The sequence below is a fragment of the Podarcis pityusensis genome, assembly GCF_964106645.2.
Source record: "Podarcis pityusensis genome assembly, chromosome: 13".
Classification (NCBI taxonomy): Eukaryota; Metazoa; Chordata; class Lepidosauria; order Squamata; family Lacertidae; genus Podarcis; species Podarcis pityusensis.
Window position 1 is genome coordinate 44,534,112 of NC_138038.1, and position 21,923 is coordinate 44,556,034.

General features: G+C 46.5%; 2 protein-coding genes across 3 annotated transcripts in view; one reads left to right on the forward strand and one right to left on the reverse strand.

Annotated features, from left to right (window-relative positions):
- Positions 1-5,048: 5,048 nt before the first annotated feature.
- ZNHIT1 (zinc finger HIT-type containing 1) lies at positions 5,049-12,026 on the reverse strand. Of its 2 annotated transcripts, none has more exons than XM_080977761.1 (5): positions 11,868-12,026; positions 9,664-9,834; positions 8,227-8,345; positions 6,422-6,591; positions 5,049-5,284 (listed from the first exon to the last, which is right to left on the reverse strand). In XM_080977761.1, the coding sequence occupies exons 1-5, from the start codon at positions 11,887-11,889 to the stop codon at positions 5,263-5,265; spliced, it is 504 nt and encodes a 167-aa protein (XP_080833887.1). In that variant the 5' UTR covers positions 11,890-12,026; the 3' UTR covers positions 5,049-5,262. The 2 variants fall into 2 exon arrangements, with proteins under 2 accessions (XP_080833887.1, XP_080833888.1); XM_080977762.1 differs by having other exon boundaries at positions 8,266-8,345; positions 11,868-12,025.
- Positions 12,027-13,714: 1,688 nt separating this feature from the next.
- Positions 13,715-21,923, forward strand: part of PLOD3 (procollagen-lysine,2-oxoglutarate 5-dioxygenase 3) — a 32,086-nt gene continuing 23,877 nt past the window's right edge. Inside the window, 1 exon segment of the mRNA XM_080977765.1 lies at positions 13,715-14,110. Within this exon segment, the coding sequence (XP_080833891.1) occupies positions 14,002-14,110 (109 nt within the window). The 5' untranslated portion in view covers positions 13,715-14,001.

Here is a 21,923-nt window from a genome sequence, read left to right on the forward strand (position 1 = left end):
ACCACTACAAGTACAAAATCCTCTGGAGAAATTGACAATGACGTGGCAGAACCCACAGGCAAATATTAACACAAGGCATGAAGGAACATGCCACGAAATAGTTGCATCAAAAGAAGCAGTTCAAGCTCATTAGCACCTTAAAGAATTGGAAAAAACAGCAAACGATCTCTGCAAAAACTCTAGCATCGTAGTTACAAAAATACTAATTGTTCATGGTACTAGTTATTTCAGAGACGAGAGTGATGTAGGTTTATGGGCCACATTGAATAACAAGGAAATATCATTCTGGATTGAGAAAGGTCCCTCAGAATGTCAGCACTGGGAAGGTCTTTTTACCACTTCAAAGCAAACATACGAAAACCAAGCCCGGTTCTGCTCAAAGAATTTATTTCATTCCACCAAAGTAACTGGAGAAACCTTCCCTCGAGAATGGCTTGTGTATTCTCCCGTAAAGGAAAAATCTATGGTTTTGTGTGCAAGCTTTTCTCTAACCAGACTACCACAACTACAGCTTTAGCTTCTATTGGATTCGACAATCAGCATCACACTTATCTTGTTCAAACCCACAGAAACTCTTAAAATCGTATGAACACTATGCTAACATACTGAACAAGATGCTCACATCAACACAAAAAGAGCAGAGCAGAGCTATACTCAGCTATACTGCTGCAAATAAAACGTTTTAAGTGTGCTTAATGCAATATGCAATGTGACTCTCGATGGCAATGGTGAGCCTTATGGAAAATTCAATGTGTTTTTAAAAATGCTTTTTTAAAAAAGCATTTTCAGAACCTTTTTTTAAAATAGGTTTGTAGATTCCACCCATGATTACTGGAGGCACGTACTTCAGTGAGTTATCGCGGCGATTTCCCTTTTGGCAGAATGTGGCTTTGGCATTTAGGAGAGATTATGAAAACATTTCCCCTTCATGGATCACTGCCTTGTCATGGTGAAGGGGCTTGAATAACTCCAAGAATAAGAATAAGAATAAGAATTATTATTATTTATTAATTATACCCCGCCCATCTGGCTGGGTTTCCCCAGCTACTCTAGGAGGCTTCCAACCAAATATTAAAAACAATACAGCATCAGACATTAAAAACTTCCCTAAACTGAAGGGCCGTCTTCAGTTGTCATTTAAAAGTAAATAGTTGTTTATTGGCTTGACATTTGCTGGGAGGGCGTTCCACAGGGCAGGCGCCACTACTGAGAAGGCCCTCTGCCTGGGCTGTCCCAAGACGGACAGGTCATAGCCAAGAGTTTAGACTAAATGTGATCCACCTGGAGAAGGAACTGGCAAACCACTCCAGTATTTTGCCAAGAAAACTCCATGGACATAAAAAAAGGAGAAGCTTTGAGAAGAAAGTGAGAGTTTCCAAGGCATGCTCTGGTTCATGGGGTCACAGAGAGTCGAACACAACTAAGACAACTAGACAACAACAAATGAAAACATTTTGTCACTAAACAATGGTAACTGTCTTGGATTGCTTGAATCAATTGCCAAATTTGATCCCTTCCTGTGTTTTCACATAAATCAGTATGGTGGTAAAGGCTCTGGTCAACCATCAAACTTTTCTAAAACCATATGTGAAGGGGTTATTCAGTTGATGAGAAGCAGTACTGAGATTATTTTAGTTTAGCAGTTGTTTCAACCTGATGTTTACCACGTTGATCAACTTACTATTGTTGTTAGATATGTTTCTCCCTCGTGATGGATTACCAGCTAAACACCTTCTGAGTCTTTTTGAACTGCCGTGAAAGTATGGCTGAGCTGATACTACTACAGTGAACTTGAAATAGATTTCAGACAATCCTATGATAATGCAGCCAATGTACCTGGAAGGTATAATGGAATTCAACAAAAAAATTATGGAAAGGAACAAGTTTGCAAAATTTATTCCATGCGCTGAACATTCTCTATATCTAGTTGAATGAATCGCAGCTGACTTGGGGCTGGATGCAGTGAATTTTTATTTTTATTTTTGCCACAATAAATGTGCTTTCTTTCTTTTTTTGTTTTTGTTTTGCAGCTTCTTCAAAAAGAAGGGCAGTGGTAAAAGTTATTGCCTCTTGAGTCAAAAAATCCTAAACATTTAGCAGTCACAATAAAATTATGCCAAAGCACTCGGTCGTATTTCCTGTGTTGAAACTGAAAATGGAGACGACAGGCTGATAATCTTCTGCAGGAAAACTGAATCATCCGAATGCATTTTCATGCTTCACTTTTGGACACCTTTACTAGAATATTTGCATAAAGTTAGCAAGGCATTCCAAAGTCTGCAGATTTCATCGAGGATGTACGCAGAGCTCACTATTGTGGTTTGTATCAAACACTCGGACAGAGGAGAGCACAATTCCCTGTACAACGGGGCAGGGGGGACAACCTAAAGCCCACAGCTCAAACATGGTCCACCAAGACATTTTTGGGAAGCCACACCCACCTGCCCCACACCTGACATCATGCAGTTGTGGGGCAGGAGGATAAAAGTCCTGGCTGTTCCTTAGATACAGCTCTGGTCCACCTTCAAACCAAACACACCACTCGTTTCTCTTTCAAAACTTGGAGACTTGAAAGAGAAACACGAGGGTGGGTCCTGGGTGAAGAATTTGAAGCCTCTTTCCACCCTCCTTTAAATCAAGCTTTGAAGGAAAAGGGACAGGCTGTTTTGAAGACCTTTGTAAAAGTCCCTGGGCAGGGAATAGACACCAAGTCTCTAACCTCCTAGAAACCACAAGGAAAATCAAAAGTTAGAACGTACCTTAAAGGTCAGCAGATTGGCAGCTTGCGGTGGGCAGTCTCCTTTGGCTCCTCAAGTGAAGGTTGTTGAAGCCCATTTGTTCATCAAAATCCAGCATTAGATTATTAAGGGCTAGTTTCTCCTCCCCGTCCCTCTTCTGCACAGACCACGTATTCAGAACCAAAGGTGAAGCCACCCTAATTCAGACGCATCTCCTAATTCAGACTTTGGATGTGTCCGGTTAATAATTCTCCGAACTAGGGGTGTGTGGCACCGCTTTGGGGTGGTTCCAGTCCTACTTGGATGGTTGTTCCCAGAGGGTGTTGCTTGGGGAATGCTATTCAGCCCCGTGAAACCTCCAATGTGGGGTTCCGCAGGGCTCAATTCTATCCCCTATGTTGTTTAGCATCTACATGAAACCACTGGGGGCGGGGGTTATCTGGAAGTTCGGTGTACGTTGTCAGCAGTATGCTGACGACACTCAGCTCGATTTCTCTTCTACATCTGCAGGTGAGGCAGTGGAAGTGCTGGATCAGTGTCTTGCCTTGGTAATGGACTGGAGGAGAACCAACAGACTGAAGCTCAATCCAGATAAGGCTGAGGCACTGTTAGTGGGTGGCTCCCTAGACCAGATGGTTGGGAGGTCGCCTGCTCTGGATGGGGTTACGCTGCCCCTGAAATAGCAGGTTCATAGCTTGGGGGTACTCCTGGATCCTCTGCTGTCGCTTGAGGCTCAGACGGCCTCAGTGGCCTGGAGTGCCTTCCATCAGCTTCAGCTGTTGGCCCAGCTACGCCCCTACCTGGACAGGAATAGCCTAACTACTGCTGTCTATGCTCTGGTAACCTCAAGGTTAGATTACTGCAATGCGTTATACGTAGGGCTGCCTCTGAAGACAGTTCGGAAACTTCAGCCAGTGCAGAATTCAGAGGCCAGGTTGCTCACCAGAGCAAGACGGTTTGAGCATTTTACACCAATACTGGTCCGACTGCACTGGCTACCGTTTAGTTTCGGGCCCAATTCAAAGTGCTCGTTTTGACCTAGAAAGCTTAAACAGCTCAGGACCGAAATACCTCAAGAACCGCCTCTTTACATATGAAGCTACCTGGACCCTGAGATCATGTTCTGAGGCCCTCATTTGTGTGCCTCCTCCTCGAGACGTCTGGAGGGTGGCAACACAAGAACAGGGCCTTCTCTGCAGTGGTTCTCCATCTGTGGAATGCTCTCCCCAGGGACGTTTGCCTGCCACCTTCATTATATACCTTTAGGCACCAGGCAAAAACGTTCCTTTTTACCCAGGTCTTTGGCTGACCTAATCAACATCCTATACACTTTAAAATGTGGCTCTTTGGGGGGGGGGCTTATTGGATTATTGTTTTTATTTTTATTTTATATATTGTGATCTTTTTTGTGAACTGCCCTGAGACCTCTGGGTATAGTAAAGGACCCCTGACCATTAGGTCCAGTCGTGACCGACTCTGGGGTTGCGGCGCTCATCTCGCTTTATTGGCCGAGGGAGCCGGAGTACAGCTTCCGGGTCATGTGGCTAGCAGGACTAAGCCGCTTCTGGCGAACCAGAGCAGCGCACGGAAATGCCGTTTACCTTCCTGCCGGAGCGGTACCTATTTATCTACTTGCACTTTGACATGCTTTCAAACTGCTAGGTTGGCAGGAGCAGGGACCGAGCAACGGGAGCTCACCTCATCGTGGGGATTCGAACCGCTGACCTTCTGATCGGCAAGTCCTAGGCTCAGTGGTTTAACCCACAGCGCCACTCGCATCCCTGGGTATAGAGCAGTATATAAATTCAATAAATGAATGAAATGAATGAATTGCCTCCAGCAGTGGTGGTAGAATACAGCTATTGAGGTTAGTAGCCACCGATCGCCTTATTGAAGTTGTCTCATCCTTTTTTAAAGCCTTCCCAATTTCTGGCCATTGCTACTGCTTGGGGGAGGGGCTTTCGTGGTAGTTTAATTATGAACTGCGTGGAAAAAGCACTTTCTTTTGTCTGTCACGAATCTTTCCAACATTCGGCTTTGCTGTCGCAATCACTGGCTGTACACCCATTGAATGTAATGTGTGAACAGCTCTCTGGCTACGAGCAGAACCAGACAAAGCTGCAGCACGTCTGTTGATGATTTTTAAAAATGCTTCATAGGCCGAGACCCATTACCCAGCATTTCATATGTTGTGAGCCACCTGGTTGCGTTTTGTGAAAGAGCGGGTTGGAAATTTCCAAGTACAAATATATAAATCTGCCAGACAAATAGTCCCAGGCGACTCAAAAGAAGAGATCCAAGCCCCAAGGCTACAGCACAGATACTTTTTAATTACTCAAAACGCTAGCGACAGATGATGGCGCAAGGCAAAGCGGCCTTCCTCTCCATCTCTGAGAAACCTGGTTTCCTGTCCTTCAGCCTCAAAGCGAGGAACAGCTCCAGGCCCAACCCATCCGAAGGAAACAGGTACGCCACACAAATGCTCCTTCCACAGGCAGCACACGGCAGTTCCTCAGAACACATCTCAGACGGTCCACTTCAGACACCTTCAGGTGAGAGAGAGAGAGAGAGAGAGAGAGCAGGAGTTTCAGAAGAAAGCTTAACAAGGCATTTTCAGCTCTCTTTAACGGCTGTTTATTGCTGTAATGGTCTTTTATGAATCTCTTTGTGAGAGTCACCTGAAAAGCTGTATAAAACCCACTTAATTCTTTTAAAAAAACCCACAACAACTACAGACATAGGCAAACTCGGCCCTCCAGATGTTTTGGGACTACAACTCCCATCATCCCTGACCACTAGTCCTGTTAGCTAGGGGTTTGCCAATGCCTGAAGTAGGGGCTCTGCACCTGCTCACCTACTTTGCATCCTGCCCCCATTAACTTCTGGCACTGTTTAAACCATGGGTAGGCAAACTAAGGCCCGGGGGCCGGATCCAGCCCAAACGCCTTCTTAATCCAGCCTGCGGTTGGTCTGGGAATCAGTGTGTTTTTACATGAGTAGAATGTGTGCTTTTATTTAAAATGCATCTCTGGGTTATTTGTGGGGCATAGGAATTTGTTCTCCCCCCCCCCAAAAAAATATAGTCCGGCCCCCCACAAGGTCTGAGGGACAGTGGACCGGCCCCCTGCTGAAAGTTTGCTGACCCCTGGTTTAAACCATCACTTTCCCCTCTCCATGTTCCTCCTGTCTTGCTCCCATGTCATGGCCGCTGCAGTTGTGCAACCTGCCTTTACTTGCACTCCCCTGCCCCACAATGCAAAACCAGGATTGTGAGGAGGCACTGCAAATCCTCCAATGGGGAATGAGTGACAACATCCTTACATTTTCATTGTAAAGAGAGAAAGCTTCAGGCTCTGAGTACTACACAATGACATTCCTACGTTTCTACTAAATACTGTAGCGAGAAAATGGCAGGCTACGAATACTGCTAAACAACCAATCCGGTGTACACCAGATGTTGCTGGACTACAACTCCCATCATCCTTGGCCACTGGCCAGGGGCTGATGTGAGTTGGAGGCCAACAGCACCCCAGGGCACTACATTAGCTACTTGCTGTCCTAACAGTTCTGTGTTATAATTCTTTCAAAATCCCCTTGGTAGTTGCGGTTTTGGGTCAGGAAACGGAACAGCAGCCCATGCTGGTGACGACCAGGGCGAGCTGCTGTTTGCAAGCCTGTCTCACCGAGTTTCCTGGTGCGTCCCCAGACACTTGACGCAGCAGTACCGGGTTCCGCACGATACACACGTGTAGTTCGACGGGAAGCCGCAGACGGTGCAGAAGTGGCGCTGGGGCAGGTTGGAAGGGGGCGCACACGCTGTCAGGTAGTTGGGTCCTTCGCTCACGTTCAGGTTCTGTTGGGGAGTCCAGAAGGGAGAAAAAGATATGAACTCGCCTATGAACTCAAGCCTCACGCCATGCATTATATAGGGAAGAATCAAACCATCTGATGCACATGGAAGAGGGCTCTCCGAAGGAGCGCTGGGAGTGCGGCTTCAAAGTGTGGCCAGTGTGGCGTAAGGGTTGGGCTAAGACCTGGGTTCAAATCCTCCACTCAGCCATAGAGCTCACTGGGCAACCTTGGGCCAGTCGCTCGCTCTCAGCCTAGCCTACCTCACAGGGTTGTCGCGGGATTAAACAGGGTGGGGGGAACTGTGTGTGACACTCCTTGGAGAAGGAAGTGCGAAGCAAATGCCCTAACAGCTTACAGAAAAGAGGCTCATCACCTACCGACACTGAGGTGCCAGGTGATTGACAGGCGAGCAGCCCTGCCTCCCTGTCCAATTTGGCCTGTGAAGGGTAGGGCAGATATTGATCTGGCCTGCATAATAAGGGACACACCTGTCCCAGGAAATGCTTCCTTGAAGTATAGAATGATACTGTTCAAAGTTCTGCCTGTGCAATCGCTTTCCCCCTCAGACAACAGTCTATGCCCATGGAGCTGGCTCAGTCCTCACTGGCCTGCGTCTGGTTTTTTGGGGGTGATATATTGTATATATGATATATATTGGGGGGTGGTGTAGTGGTTAAGAGCGGTAGTCTCGTAATCTGGGGAACCGGGTTCGCGTCTCCGCTCCTCCACATGCAGCTGCTGGGTGACCTTGGGCTAGTCACACTTCTTTGAAGTCTCTCAGCCCCACTCACCTCACAGAGTATTTGTTGTGGGGGAGGAAGGGAAAGGAGAATGTTAGCCGCTTTGAGACTCCTTAAGGGGAGTGAAAGGCGGGATATCAAATCCAAACTCTTCTTCTTCTTCTTCTTCTTCTTCTTCTTCTTCTTCTTCTTCTTTTATTTGGGGTGTATGGAAAGGTGCCCAATCCAAGCTAAAGGCAAAAACTTAATTCCTCCGCTTAGTTGTATAGACAGTTATCCTTTCCATCTCTGGGAGGAGTGGTCCCCTCCTCGCTACATCCCTCTAGGCCCGTGGCAGCCAAAATGGTTCCTGTCCAGATTCTGTTGGGACTACAACTCCCATCATCCCTGACCACTGCTCACAACATCTGGGGCTGATGGGAGTTGTAGTCCAAAACACTCTGGAGAGCCCCACATTCATTGCCCCCTGCTCTCGGCCTAAGAACAGGAACGTTTGGAGCTTGCCTGGAACCTTGAGCATATCTCCACTTCGAATCTCAACCCTGCAATAAACCTGACCCCCCCCCCATTCAATCCGCAACATTTATTACAAGCCTATCGCTCTTGTAAGGATCATTTGCGGCGTTATGGCCAGTGAGCTTTCTGACTAAATCGTCTCCACACACAGCACAGCCTCCAGGCTGCAAATCCAACGACATGTATATATTTCGCGCAAAACTAACAAAGCACTTTTATGCTTGCAATGGCTTGGCTATAATGTCTGCCTTTGTTCAAACATTTATATTTAAACAGAGCTATTAAATCCAGGGTGAGGTGGGAAATAAAACCATAAGGAAGGAGTACATAAGTGAAGCAACTGTTAAAGAATATAGAATCATAGAATATTTATGCCTCACCCACGTCCCACAAAGGGGAGAGGGAGGGCGTAGAGGCACCTGTTCTTCCAGCAAGGCTTGGAAGTTCTTGCGGAAACGCAGCTTGAAATGGTCCCCCCGCGTTTTCTTCTTCTTCTTCCCTGTAAAAACAAAACCCAGGGAATGCAAAATATGATTTTATCTGGATTCGACAGTATTCCTTGTTGCTGACCGCTCTGCCGTGCTTCCACGTTCTTATTATTCATGCTCTTGTTACGATCTCTCTTCAATAATCATTTCTCTGCTCTGCATCCGTTTCTTTCTTTTTCAGATTGAGGGCCATATGATGTCAAACAGGCAAGCCCCTGTTGGTTTCTGCATCTCTCAAACATTTGCATTGTTATATCCAATAAAATAAAATAATTAAAACGTAGGGGGATAAATGTTACTATCTACACTCCCAGGGCCATTAACAATCCATTATTTTCAGGGACTGTGAACGAAATGACCCATTAGCATTTTGAAATTAAAAAAAAGTTTTAGCTGCTGTCTATAATAAATTTTACTGAGGAAAAAAATATGTATAAATTTATTATTTGTACAGTGTGATGGAACAGTGTTAGGTATATCTATATCTGGGGTGTTCCGTTAGTGCTGTAATACGAATACCTGTGGGGGTTTTTTGAGGTGCTGTGGGACTCCAAATCCCATCAGCCCCAACCAGCATGGCCAACAGTCAAGAATGATGGGAGTTGGAGTCCAGCAATTTCTAAAGAGCTACAGGCCTCCCGCCCCTGAGCTAACACATCCATCATGGTGGAACCATATCAGTGGGGCTTCTGCCAAATCCTAAAGCCCCTCAGCTAGTGGATCTTGAGTGCAGGATTGCACCTTTGTCTCCCACCATTTCCCGTTTTCTTGACATCATATCTGCTCAACTCCATCCAGCTTGGCCAACCCTCAAAGGTGAATTTGTGACCTTCCTAACTAGGAGGAATGGCTTTTAAAAGTAATGGACTATGTGGAAAAGGCAAAGCTGACAGCAAGATTAAAAGATCGAAATGATGAATGGTTTACAGAAGAATGGAGGCCTTTTTTACTAATTGAAAAAGTACTATAGTGAAATGAAATCACGGGCAGGATTTGAGATAGGAGCAGCGGAAAGAAAATGATAAAGTAATTGTATTAGAGGGATTTATATAACAGATAAAAGTCCGATATATAATGCAGTAGAAAAGAGTTTGAATGAAAACACTGTAGAGGTAGGGATGGGAAACCACTGTATGAAACAATGTAGCTATTAGATTTGAAGTTAATATGTAAAAATTCAGAAATTCAATAAAAAGTTATATTACAAAAATAGAGAGGAATTTGTGACCCACCTCCAGCAGCAAAGGGGTGCAAGTTAACAGAGTGAGCGCCAAGAGGAAAGGAAGACGGCAGAAGTCAACAGATGCAACCCAACGAACGAACCCTCACCTGTTTCAGCGTCGTCATCAAACTGGGGCAAGCGCTTCACAAGCTGGGGCATGTTGGCGTGAGGGTCATCCTGGAAGTTGTCATTCTCAAGCGCCTCCAACTGGCGGTTCAGGCGCCGCTGTCGGGTGGCCCGGTCTAAGATGCGCCTCTGGCTGGGGTCCTGAGACCGTGCTGAGAGAGAAAAAGAGAGAGGGCTGTGTCTGATGCCAGTAGTGGTTAAGAGCGGTAGTCTCGTAATCTGGGGAACCGGGTTCGCGTCTCCGCTCCTCCACATGCAGCTGCTGGGTGACCTTGGGCCAGTCACACTTCTCTGAAGTCTCTCAGCCCCACTCACCTCACAGAGTGTTTGTTGTGGGGGAGGAAGGGAAAGGAGAATGTTAGCCGCTTTGAGACTCCTGAAGGGGAGTGATAAAGTGGGATATCAAATCCATCCGATCCAAGCAACCCACAGTCTGCCAGGGGAGACACTCCTTGGGCCTTCCACAATGCACCTGAACATTTGAATTGCCTCCACTGAAGCTCAGGTGGCCTTGTGCTCAGGATAGCTTGGTGGCAAGGACTGCCTTCCATCAGCTTCAGCTGGTGGCCCAGTTATGCCCCCTAAATGGACAGGGATAGCCGAACTACTGTTGTCTATGCCCTGGTGCTTTCATTCATTGGTTAAAACCACTGAAAGGTGAGAGCAGACTAGTCTCTCCCCAAAACAAAGGAGCAGAATAGTGCCTGCGCACCTGGCCTCGTATCTGACGTTCTACAAATGCTGAAAATTTTTACTCTTTTTTGGAAAAAGAAAGCTGGGAATCTGGAGATTATCTTTCATTTGGGGTGGGGGAGGAACTGCCTCATTGCCCCCTACCATCACAAAGCACCCTTGAGGTCTAACAGACACATTACTTTATCCCCCCCCCCCCCCCCGGTGACCGCACTACCACATACATTTAGCTCAAGAATATGTTCTACTAATGCACCATCCTGTGGCAGGAACAAGTAGCTGCTATGCCAGAGCACAGGAGGAATTTGCATTGCATTTTTGTATTTGATTTTTATCTGCAATTTTTTGGTTGTTCACAAGAATATTTTGTTTTTCTGTTTAAGCATGCTGCTCTAAATGTGAATCATTATTGCGTTGGATTTTCATCTGTAATGTTTTAATTAGGTGTTTTGAAAGGTTCTGCTCTTTTGTTTTAAGATGGCTAAGATTTGTTTATTTGTTTAGAAAAATAAAACAGTATAAAAAGTTATTACAAACAATAAATCCTTTCCTACAGTTTCAGTTTTTAAGAGGCAGCCTGGTGCCAGCTTCTTCCGAATAGGAAACACTGTCCCTTCATTTCCAGATTGTTGAGAGAGGCTGACATTCATCAGTGGCAAGTCAAAAGGCACTTTGTTCAAGCTCAGATACCCTCCCATGGGGTAAGCTCACGTACTTCCATCATGCCTGACCCCTGACCATGCTGGCTGTGGCTGATGGGAGCTGGAGTTCAGCTACTTCTGAAGAGCATCCCCATTGGCTACCCATGAAAGGGATACTGTGTTTGTAGCAGGAATTGGGAACCCCGCCCCAAATGCTGCTGGACTCCAACTCCCATCAGCCCCAGCCAGCATAACCAATGGTCAAGCATGGTGGCAGCTGGAGTCCTACAACATCTGGAAGGCCACAGATTTCACACCAAGGTCCTTTCTCATTACCAGGTGCTAAACTAGCATCTGCATAAGTTGCAGGTTTTCCTATTAAATGCTAGTTAAAAATTAAGCCCGGGTCCACATCAAAAACTTCTAGGACCCACCTTGCTTCTGCGATTGCAAGTTGCTTCAAATACAGTATTGTGTTTTAATAGCTGCAGCCCACACTGGGACCTTCGAGCCAAGGGCAGAAATATGTTTAGGGCTATGATGAACACAGTGAAACCTCAACAAGAGCGTTCTTCTGAACATGTGCAGAATTCCTGCGGAATAAACCCTCCACCAAGGACGGTGCTGATAACAGTTCGGCAGGTGGGAAGCCGGATTATAACATTACTTTGGGGTTCCCAGAATATCCTTTGTTTTGCAAAGGGCTGCTCCTGATCACAGCTCAGCACAATGCAAAACATGCATTCCTTGTTTCCCATTATTTTCTTGGCAACTGCTATTTAAATCGGAGAACACCGATCCCCCTTCGCGCCCAGCAGCCCCGCCGCCCTCCCATTCCCACTGCGAAGTACCTGAGATTTTCTTCTCCACCATCCTACGAGCGAGCAAAGAGGCACAACCTCCCGCAGACACTCCTTCTGCACACTTCCGGTATCGAACCGCTCTAGCTTCCCAACTCTGGTTCTCTTAACGCAGCATGCATAGATAGGGCTTTTCAACCATAGAGAGCGGGGAAAAGATAGAGCGGGGCCGCATCCCGCTCAGGCAAGAGCTTTCGCTTTAATACCGGAAGTTTAGGCTGTATCTCCCCGGGCGGTGGAACAGCTCGCAAGCCGCCATGTTACCAGGGGCAAATCGCGCTTCCGCCTGTGCTCCCAACTCACATTCCTTGGGGAAGCGACTTCGCGGGGTCCTAAACTCCGCCTGTGTTTGGCGCAAAGCCTTTCTAATGGCTTTTTTGTGTGAGAAGGGAGAGGCAGTGATTTATGGCTGGTGGCGATTGGGGGGAAGGCAAAGGGAGCCCAAGGCAAAGGAATGTCATCTCCTCTTCCAATGTTTAGGGCTATGATGAGCATCATGAAACCTCAACAGGAGCGTTCTTCTGAACATGTGCAGAGTGCAGGCGGAATAAACCCTCCAACAAGCACAATGAAATGTAGGAGTGGGGGATAGAAAAAGTTGGGAGATAACAATTGGCAGGTTGAAGGGCAGTACTGAGCTTCGAAACACCTTATTTCAGCCAGGGGATGTAGCTCAGTGGTAGAGCGCATGCTTTGCATGTATGAGGTCCTGGGTTCGATCCCCAGCATCTCCACCTTTTACTCCTTGTTCTGCCGCCAAGTTGACACGCAGACAGTGCTGTAGGTTATCCACTTAGGGCTATCCCTGTCTGTCGAAGCCTGAGAGGGCAAATGAACGTCAGGCACGAAAGAATTCACGGAGCTGTTTACAGTTACAGTACGTGCATCCCACTGCCCACATCTTCAAGGCAGTATAGTACAGTGGTTAGAGTGTCAGACCAAGGAGACCAGGGTTCAAGTTCCCACTCAGCCACGAAGCTCACTAGGTGACTTTGCCCTCAAAGATTGCTGGGCGCTGTCCTTTGTTGCTGATAAAATCAAACTTAGAATACGAAGCAGAGGAAACATTTGTCAAAGTATAGATAAAAATCGGCAGTTTTAAAACAAATTAACAGGAACAAAATTACACGCCTGGGTAGGCTGCTGCTGGCCTGAGCAAAATGAAGTTTTGAGGAGGCAGGGAAAGCAATACAAGGCATCTGAAATTAATGTTTCGAATTCTAGTGCTAAACAGACACGCGATATGTATTCAGTTATAAAAATATTTATAGACCACTATTTCACTCTTTTAAAAAAACTTAAAAACCTGCGTGTGTGTGTGTGTGTGTGTGTGTGACATCAATTACATTTGCAGAAAGATGTATCATTAACTGCCTGCATAACCCTGGCTTTCAGCAGGTGTATGAAAGTGGCTAAGGCTGCCGTGGAACCATCTGGGCTCCCATCATTTTGAAGCACGCGAAGTGTGCATGGGGCGAGGGCTTTAATACCTTTAAAATCAACAGCACCCCCTGCTCTGGGCAGCCCACCCTTCCTCCCTGGACCCCCCATCTCCCACCCACCCCGCGCGCAGGTTTATTTTCTTGGCAACGTGGCATTGGAGGAAGCGCAGGTCTCCCCCTCCTTCCTCCCCTTTCCAAACACTTTTCTCGACCAGATTTTCTACTACTTTCTCTCGCCGTCCCGAACTTTCCAGACTCCTGATTGGCCCGCAGAGGGGGGAGCCCCCGCGTCCCGATTGGCCGCCCTTTGCCCGAGCTGCCGCGCGATTGGATGGCGGCCACTCTCTTTTTTTCCCATGGGCTCCCATTGATGAAAATGACCAGGAAAGAGACGCGAAGGTTCTCGCGGGGCTATATACTATTTTTTTTATGGTTTTGTGGGTGGGCGCAGCGGGGAATATCGGGGTCCCCCGTCTCATTCCGCCCAAGGAAAGTGGAGGTGGGAGAAATGGTAAGAGGGTTTCCGATCTCCCCTTCCTCCTCCCCCTTCTTTTTCCCAGCTGCGGGGCTGCTGCGGGGAGGAGCCTGACGTCGGTCCGGCCCCGCCGATCGCGAGAGCTGAAAAAGCAGCAGCCCGAGCGGGCCCCGCAGTCTCTCGCCTCGGTTCCCGGGTTGCCTCCACCATGAAGCGGCAGAGATGCGTCTTTCTAAGCGTCGCCGCCGCGATCCTAGCCACTCTGCTGATGGGCGCATCCGCGACCAGCGAGGAAGATCAAGAGGCCGTCGATCCAGGTACGAGACGAGATCGGGGTGGGGTGGGGTATTGTCAGGATCGGTAGCAGAATGACCTTTCCAGGGATCGGGTGTTTGCACGCCGGAATGAGGCAGAGGTTGCAGTGGGGAGGGGGGGTGCAAAAATGGGGGGGGGGGTGTCATATGCGCACGAGGAGGGAGACGCATATTGGCAAATAGGGAAAAAAGAGGATCGACCCGGGAATTGCAAGCTGCGCACCAGCGCCTTGCACAATTGCTGGCCTTTCTCTTCGCTTTCTGGGAGAAGCGGGAGGGACTATAATAATGATAATAAATAATATTTTTTTATTTATACCACGTCCTTGCCGGTTCAGAAAACAGGGCTCAGGGCGGCTAACAACAAATACAAAACACTTAATTGTAATACAACATAGAAGCAGCATAAAATACAGTATAAAAGCTTGAATGACAATAAAATTCAAAGTTCAAAAATCGATTTGGGGGAAATCCATCCAATAAGCATTAGATAGTCACCAGGGCTATCTGGCTGAATTAGTCCTACTTGGGCCAGGGAGTTGGCCAGGGGAGAATTAGCTGTGGGGTCTCAGAGCGGGTAAGCAGCCAAGGAGGTGGTGGACTCCCATCAGTCCCGACAGTGGACCTGGGATGATGAGGTCATTCCCAACATCTGGAGCGAGCGCATCACTTTCGGGTCTGAAAGCAAGGCAGTGACGGGAAATGTGTAGCCCAGGCATAGGCAAACTTGGCTCTCCAGATGTTTTGAGACTACAACTCCCATCATCCCTGACCACTGGTCCTGTTAGCTAGGGATGATGGGAGTTGTCCCAAAACATCTGGAGAGCTGAGTTTGCCGATGCCTCGTGTAGCCCTACAGATGGTGTTGGGCTCCCGACTCCCATCAGCCCCCAGGCAGTGTGAACCGGTGGTTGAGGATTGTGGGAGTTGTAGTTCAGTGACATTCTTGGCTGCAAATAACCATTTGTACATCCCGTTCCTTGTGATTGACCAAGTGAGCCAGGCAGAGGGGGAACAGAGGGAAATCAGAAAGGTGTGTGTGTATTTATATAGAGAGAGAGCATTTGACATAGTCCATGTGATAGCGGAAGAAGGGAAATGTTACCAGGGCCATCTTTACAAAATGTGTGTGCAGAGACACACATGGCACTAATATTATGCACTGATGTGTTTTGGTGTAACGGGGGAGCAGAGAGGAAAGTTTGTGACACAGGTCAGATGAGAAGCAATAATGGCCACCAACTTGGATGACTTCAAGAGAGGAATGGACAGCTAGGAATAAGGTGATCAGTGCGTGTGCCCTACTTCAGCTCAGGCAGCCTGGCACAGAACAGTCTTTAAAATACTTGTCTTTCTTCTGCCAGAGCAGCAGCAGCAGCCCCGCTGTTCATCGGCTTTTTAGGCATAGGATTTCTCTCTAAGTGTTTGTCTTTTGCAACAGATCCCACTTCGTAGATCTGAGTTCTGGTACAAAACAAAGTAGATCCCACCAGCCTGCAGTCCACAACCCCTGATGCAGGTTTCCTTTTTTGCCAAGTCTTTTTATTATTTTTGCCAAGATCTGACAAGCGCTTTGTAGCTAATCAAAGAATGTATTGTTGAGAGAGTTTAGCGCTTTGTCCAGGTGGTGACTTGGCCTGTCTTGGTTCATTCTCCCTTTGTGAGCATTCTTTTCCAGAGGATGCTGACCTACATAATCTCGCCATGGTTGGGTTGTGGGAGGTTTTGAGTCTATACCCCACACTGCTTCAGTATCCATGAATCCTCTGACATGCTGTTGTGGCTCTTCTGCAACATCATACCCTCTACCCTTGGGACAGAAAAACAGTTCCTCCTGCTGCTCTTCTTCTTGGTTTGAGGAAGCGTCTTTTGCTTGTGATGTGAAAGTTGCAGACTTGGCAACTTAACAGAATTTGCAAAATTGCAACTTAACTGCTGCCCAGAAATATTTCATGGTTGTTTTGCTTCTGCTGCTGTTCTTGATTATGGTAATATTGGGACGGTAGTAGTCATAGCTTACTGTTCTGGATCACACTGCGGTTAATCTAAGTCCAGCATTCTTAGTGTAGCTAACTAGATGTTTCTGTGTGTCCTCTAGGAAGTCCATCAGGGCCGGACTTCAGGGCTGAATTTCAAGGGCTCTTCACGAGAATGAGGACCGCCCCCCCCCCCAATTCCAGCAGGGCTGACTTACCGCATTTTGAACTGAAAACAGGCATTGGCATCTAAAGAGCTCCCTTTCCACCCATAAGGCCATAAAGTCCAGAGTTTAAAATGACCTAACTGCATTGCTGAATTTACAAAGGTGGCAATTCTCTTGCTCCTGGCTTGTGTGACTCATTGTGGTCTGGCCCGCCTTGGTTCCCCTGTGGCTGAAATACTTGCCTTTTATTTATCTATTTGTTTTTATTTATACCCTGCCCTCCCCGGGCTCAGGGCAGCTAACATCAGATAAAAAAACAATTGATTAAAATACAAATTTAAAAACAAGACTAAAATACTACTTAAAATGCAGCCTCATTTCAGTGGAAGCCCAGATCAAAGACTGATTTTGGGGGGGGGGGGGAGAAAACATCAAATCTTCACCAAGGCCAACTATCCAGACTGGTCCTACGTGGGCCAGAAAAGCCAGGGAAGTCCCCAAATAGGAGTTCCATCACAAAAGGAAAAGGAAAGAGGCTGGTTCCAAGCCAAAGGCCAGGCGGAACAACTCTGTCTTACAGGCCCTGTGGAAAGAAATCAAATCCCGCAGGGCCCTGGTCTCATGAGACAGAGTGTTCCACCAGGCCGGAGCCAGTGTTGAAAAGGCCCTGGCCCTGGTTGAGGCTAATCTGACTTCCTTAGGGCCCAGGACCTCTAGAGCGTTGCTATTTATGGACCTTAAGGTCCTCTGCGGGGCATATCGGGAGAGGCGGTCCCGTAGATACATGTTCCTTCAAACTTCTGAAGTCGAGAGCTGGCAACTGCTAAAGTGGGAATGGGGAAGCCAGTGGCCCACCAGATATTGCAGGACTCCAACTCCCATCGTCTCCAGCCATTGGCTGCGCTGACTGGGGCTGATGGGAGCTGGAGTCCAAGGAGATGTAGAGGGTTGGTTCCCCATCCCTACTCTAAAGCAAAGTGAGCTCTTGGAAGTAATGCATTGGGACACCCTTTGATCCCACCTCACACTTAACCTATTTTTAGGGTTGTGTGTTGTAAGCATGCACTTGAAAACGCAAGGCACAAGCAACAAAACTGGGGGCACAAAAGAAACGTACCATCTTCTTGGCATCATTTTAGGAGTTTCAGCATTTTATCGTTTAGCAGCTTTTTAGCTGGTGATTAATATTGTCTGCTGGGGCTGTTGCCTCTTGAAAAGGGTTTTGTGTATAGCAAGTTTTGTGCTTGAAAGCGGGGGCTCTTGCTGTTAGCAGTTTGGCTCGAGGTGCTTTATCGCCTGTGCATTTTTTATAAAAGCGTTTGTATTTATGACATTGCATGCCTTGTTTTATCTGTGAGTTGCCCACAGGCTTTTTACGTCTGCAACACACAAATATAATCAATCAATAATAATTTTTAAATCATATGTGTCGAAGAGCCCAAATTGAATGTATTTCCTCTATAATATATGAATAAGTTCTTGAGCAGGCTGTGGATTGGATGCCTCCTCAGAGTGGAACCATAGAATTGTAGAGTTGAAAGAGACCCTGAGGATCATCTAGTCCAACCCCTGCATTGCAAGAATATGCAGCTGTCCCATACGGGGATCAAACCTGCAACCTTGGCATTGTCAGTACCATGCTCTAACCAACTGAGCTATCCAGGCTATAAATACAAGGATCGTCCGAGATTTGAACCTGGGACCTCTCGTACCCTAAACAAGAATCATACCTCTAGACCAGTGGTTCTCAACCTGTGGGTCCCCAGATGTTGTTGGACTACAACTCCCATCATCCCTGAGCTCTGGCCTTGCTAGCTAGGGGTGATGGGAGTTGTAGTTCAACATCTGGGGACCCACAGGTTGAGAAAGGCTGCTCTAGGCCAACAATCCAGCTAGAGAAGATCCATTTGAAATGAATGGACCCCATTTAATCCCCACAAAGACTCTGTCAGGTAGGTCAGGCTGAGAGGCAGGGTGCTTCATGGCCGAGTGGGAATTTGAACCCTGCTCTCCGAGGTCCTGTTCCAACACACTTACCAGCCGTTCTCAACCTGGGGTCCCCAGACGTTCTTGAACTATGGCTCCCATGATCCCTGACCGAAGACCGTGCTGGCTATGAATGATGGGAGTTGTAGTTCAACAGCATCTAGGAGCCCAAAGTTGAGAAAGGCTGCTCTAACCACTATGCCGCACTGCCGACCAGATTTGGGTGGCTGGACCTTTTTATTCAATGTAGACTCTCTGTAAAGTGAGTCCCTTCTCTTGTTGTTTTCCAAACATTGTGTTTCCTGTTTGGGATGGAGATGGAGCAGCCCAGTTTGCAATTTGGCTTGGATCCTGTCCTTCATAGATCTTTCTCGGTGGCTTAGTGTTGTTTAAGGACAGCTCTCCAATGTGAGTTCCAGGGAGATGGCCTCTCTCTCTCTCTCGCCCCCCACTCAGCTCTGCCAGTAATTATTTTTACAGAAGTTGCTGGATAGGATTTCATGGGGCTGGTGACTTCCGGCTTTGCGAAATATTACTGACTGCCAAAGGAAATATACGGACCGTGGAGACAGCTGTCCGGTTTTTGAGAGGTATTGCTATGTTCACAAATGGAACACCGCCAGACTAAGACATTATCATATTTATTTGCATTTTCTCTATTTGGGCTCAAGGATTAGAGATTCCTAGTTCTAAATCTTACTAGGTTGCAGCAGATGTCCTTTTTCTGCACTCTCTGTCTGTGGCTAAACGATTGCTAAAGGGCTGAATCCTTAGGAGAGGAGAAATATGGTTTGTACAATTCCAGACTGAAGCAAGCATAAGTTGGCTTGAGCATAATTGGAAGGTAATTTAAAGCACCAGGCCTGCAGCCTAAGGTTTCATTCTGCCATAGCGTTTAAAGCCCTAAACAACTTAGGCTCCCAATATCTGAAAGGCCACAATCAGAATGAATTTCAGAATCCAAAAAGTCGTATCGAAAAATACGACTTTCAAGCCGTCTGGCCCCAGAATGCCAACTAGGCATTCAGTTTTGTAGCCCTGGTTTAAGGAGCCATTTGGTGCCTAGATTATCTACCTGAGTTTCTAACACTGCAGTCCGTCCCTACAGACCCTCTTGGCTGCCAAGATTGTCCGAGGGAGCCCACCTGGTAGTGTAGGATGTGTGAGGGCTTTTTTTGCGGTAGCCGCCGAGCTGTGGCGTTCCCACCACACAGAAAGGTAAAGGCACACCTGGTTCTCGTGGCCTTGACACCTGAGAGATGTGTTTTAGGGCTCACCCTATTTTTGATTGTGGCTTAACTGTTTTTAATACTGTATTTTTAACTGGTTGTAACCCAGTTTGGACGGCGTGATAAGCCAAACCATGCAGCCACAGGAGTAATCTCCCAGCCAGCTCCTTCTTTCCTCTGATGCAAACATGGTACCAAGACCTGTTCACAATGAAGGAAAGGGTGAGGGAGGCATGGCCAATGATTGAGGATGATGGGTATTGTAGTCCATCAGCAACTGGAAAGTCCACAGATGTTTTCCCCTCCTCACATGGAGCTAACATGCCTGCTACTTCTCCCTCAGCACCAACCCACTAACTTAATCTATCTGTTGAACTGGGAATATTCGAGCACAGAGTTTGACCACTTCTTCACATAGCGTTTTCTCATTCCTCTTAATGCTCTTTCTTTTCGTCCATTATTCTCGCTCCTGCGGCAGGTTTTGTTAGGCGGCTGCTGAATAACTTTTCTTTCTTCCCTTTCTCAGTTGCCTCTGACTGACTGGTGCCTTTTTCTTCAGCTTCTCTCTCTCTGTCTGAGCGCACAGGACAATTTGAGACGTTGCTGGTTGGTTCTCGAATTCTCTGGCGACGCAGGGAGTGGGACGGGCTGGGAAGGCTCTCGCCAGACTTTCCAGAGTTTGAGGAGCGAAAAATAGTAGCTTGGAAAATATTGCCAGAGGGATACAATCGTAGGTTGGCAGGCTAGGTGGCGGCGCCGACAGCTGAGAGGAGAAACCCTTGTTCAGGAGAAGTTTGTTTTGATGTGGGAAGGATGGCTTCTTTTTGGCTTGGGTTTAAAGCATAAAAATAAATGATTTTTTTCCAGCGGATTTTTGGCATTTAAAACGGATTTTTAAAATAAAATGCTTTTGGAGGAAAAATATTTCTAAAGATAGTTATCTATTTAAGTTACATTATAGTCCAAAGGCTATTCATCAGGAAATAAGGATTTGTTTTAAGTTTTTCATGTGTGCTAAACTCAGTCTAAGTTTTTTGTTGTTTAAATTGTTTAACCACACCAGTTAGCAAACATGGATACATATGCTATCATGTTATTGTTTTAGTTAAATAAATTGTTATTAAGGAAATGATTGTCCAAATACAAACAGTTAACTTATAAAACCTCACAATAATTTCATAATTATCTGTATATGTATTTCTAATAGTATAACCAAATCAATAATTGTTGATATAACTGTAAAAATGGTTGTAAATAGTAAGAGTACACCAGCAAGAAAGAGTCTTTCTGTAAAAAATATGATTTAAATCAAGTCTTACTTACTAGTGATTTAAATCAAATCCACCCTGGTTTAAAGGCAGCCTCTTTTTGTTGTCAGAGCTCAGATGGGAAACCTTTTTCTCAGACTGACAGCTGCATCAGCTGAGGCACATTTATATTTGCTTGAAGTAGCTGTTAGGGGAAGGACTGGCAGAGCATATGCTTTGCATGCAGAAGGTCTCAGGTTCAGTCTCCAGCAAATCCAGGTAGGACTGGGAGAGACTGGAGATTCGCTGCCTGTCCGTGCGGACATTACTTCGCCAGATGGGGCAGTGATCTGAGTCTGCACAAGGAACCTAGGGAGCTGTCTTAGACTGAGTCACCAACCCACTGGTCCATCTCTGAGATTTCAAACCAGGTATCTATCCCATCCCTACCTGGAGATGCTCTATAGCCAAGCCATGGCCTTTTTCCAAGTACAGTGGTACCTTGGTGCTCATAACGCCTTGGTTCCCAAACGCTGAAAACCTGGATGTAAGGGTTCTGGTTTTCGAACATTTTTCGGAAGCTGAACGTCCGATGTGGTTGTCAGCTATTGTTTCCGGGGCACCTGCACCAATCAGAAGCTGCACCTTGGTTTCCAAAAATTTCAGGAGTCAAACGGCCTTCCGGAACAGATTAAGTTTGGTGCTTTTGTTTTTGCTATTTATTTTGCGTTTTTGTTTTTCAGGCTTTTTCGGTTAATTTGTTTTTGTGACTGTGTGGAACCCGGTTCAGCTACTGATCGATTGATTATGTGACTGCGGAAATGTAAAAAACAATGACTATCATCAGTGCAAGAAAGAAAGAAAAAATTAATTTTAATTTTGATCACCTACAATACTGTCTTTATTTATTTTATAATACAGTACATAGATTATTGATTTCATTTTATGGCTCAATGGCCTCATTAGATAGTAAAAATTCCTGGTAAAACTGCTGTTTTTAGGGGTTGTTTTTAAGAGTCTGGAACAAATTGATCCGTTTTGCATTACTTTCTATGGGAAAGTGTGCCTTGGTTTTGGAACGCGTTGGTTTTGGAACGGACTTCCGGAACGGATTAAGTTTGAGAACCAAGGTACCATTGTACAAAGCCGCTTCCTAAGGAAGTCTTAGCATCCTCTTTTCCCTCTGCTTCTGCTCTCTCTCTCCCTGGGTG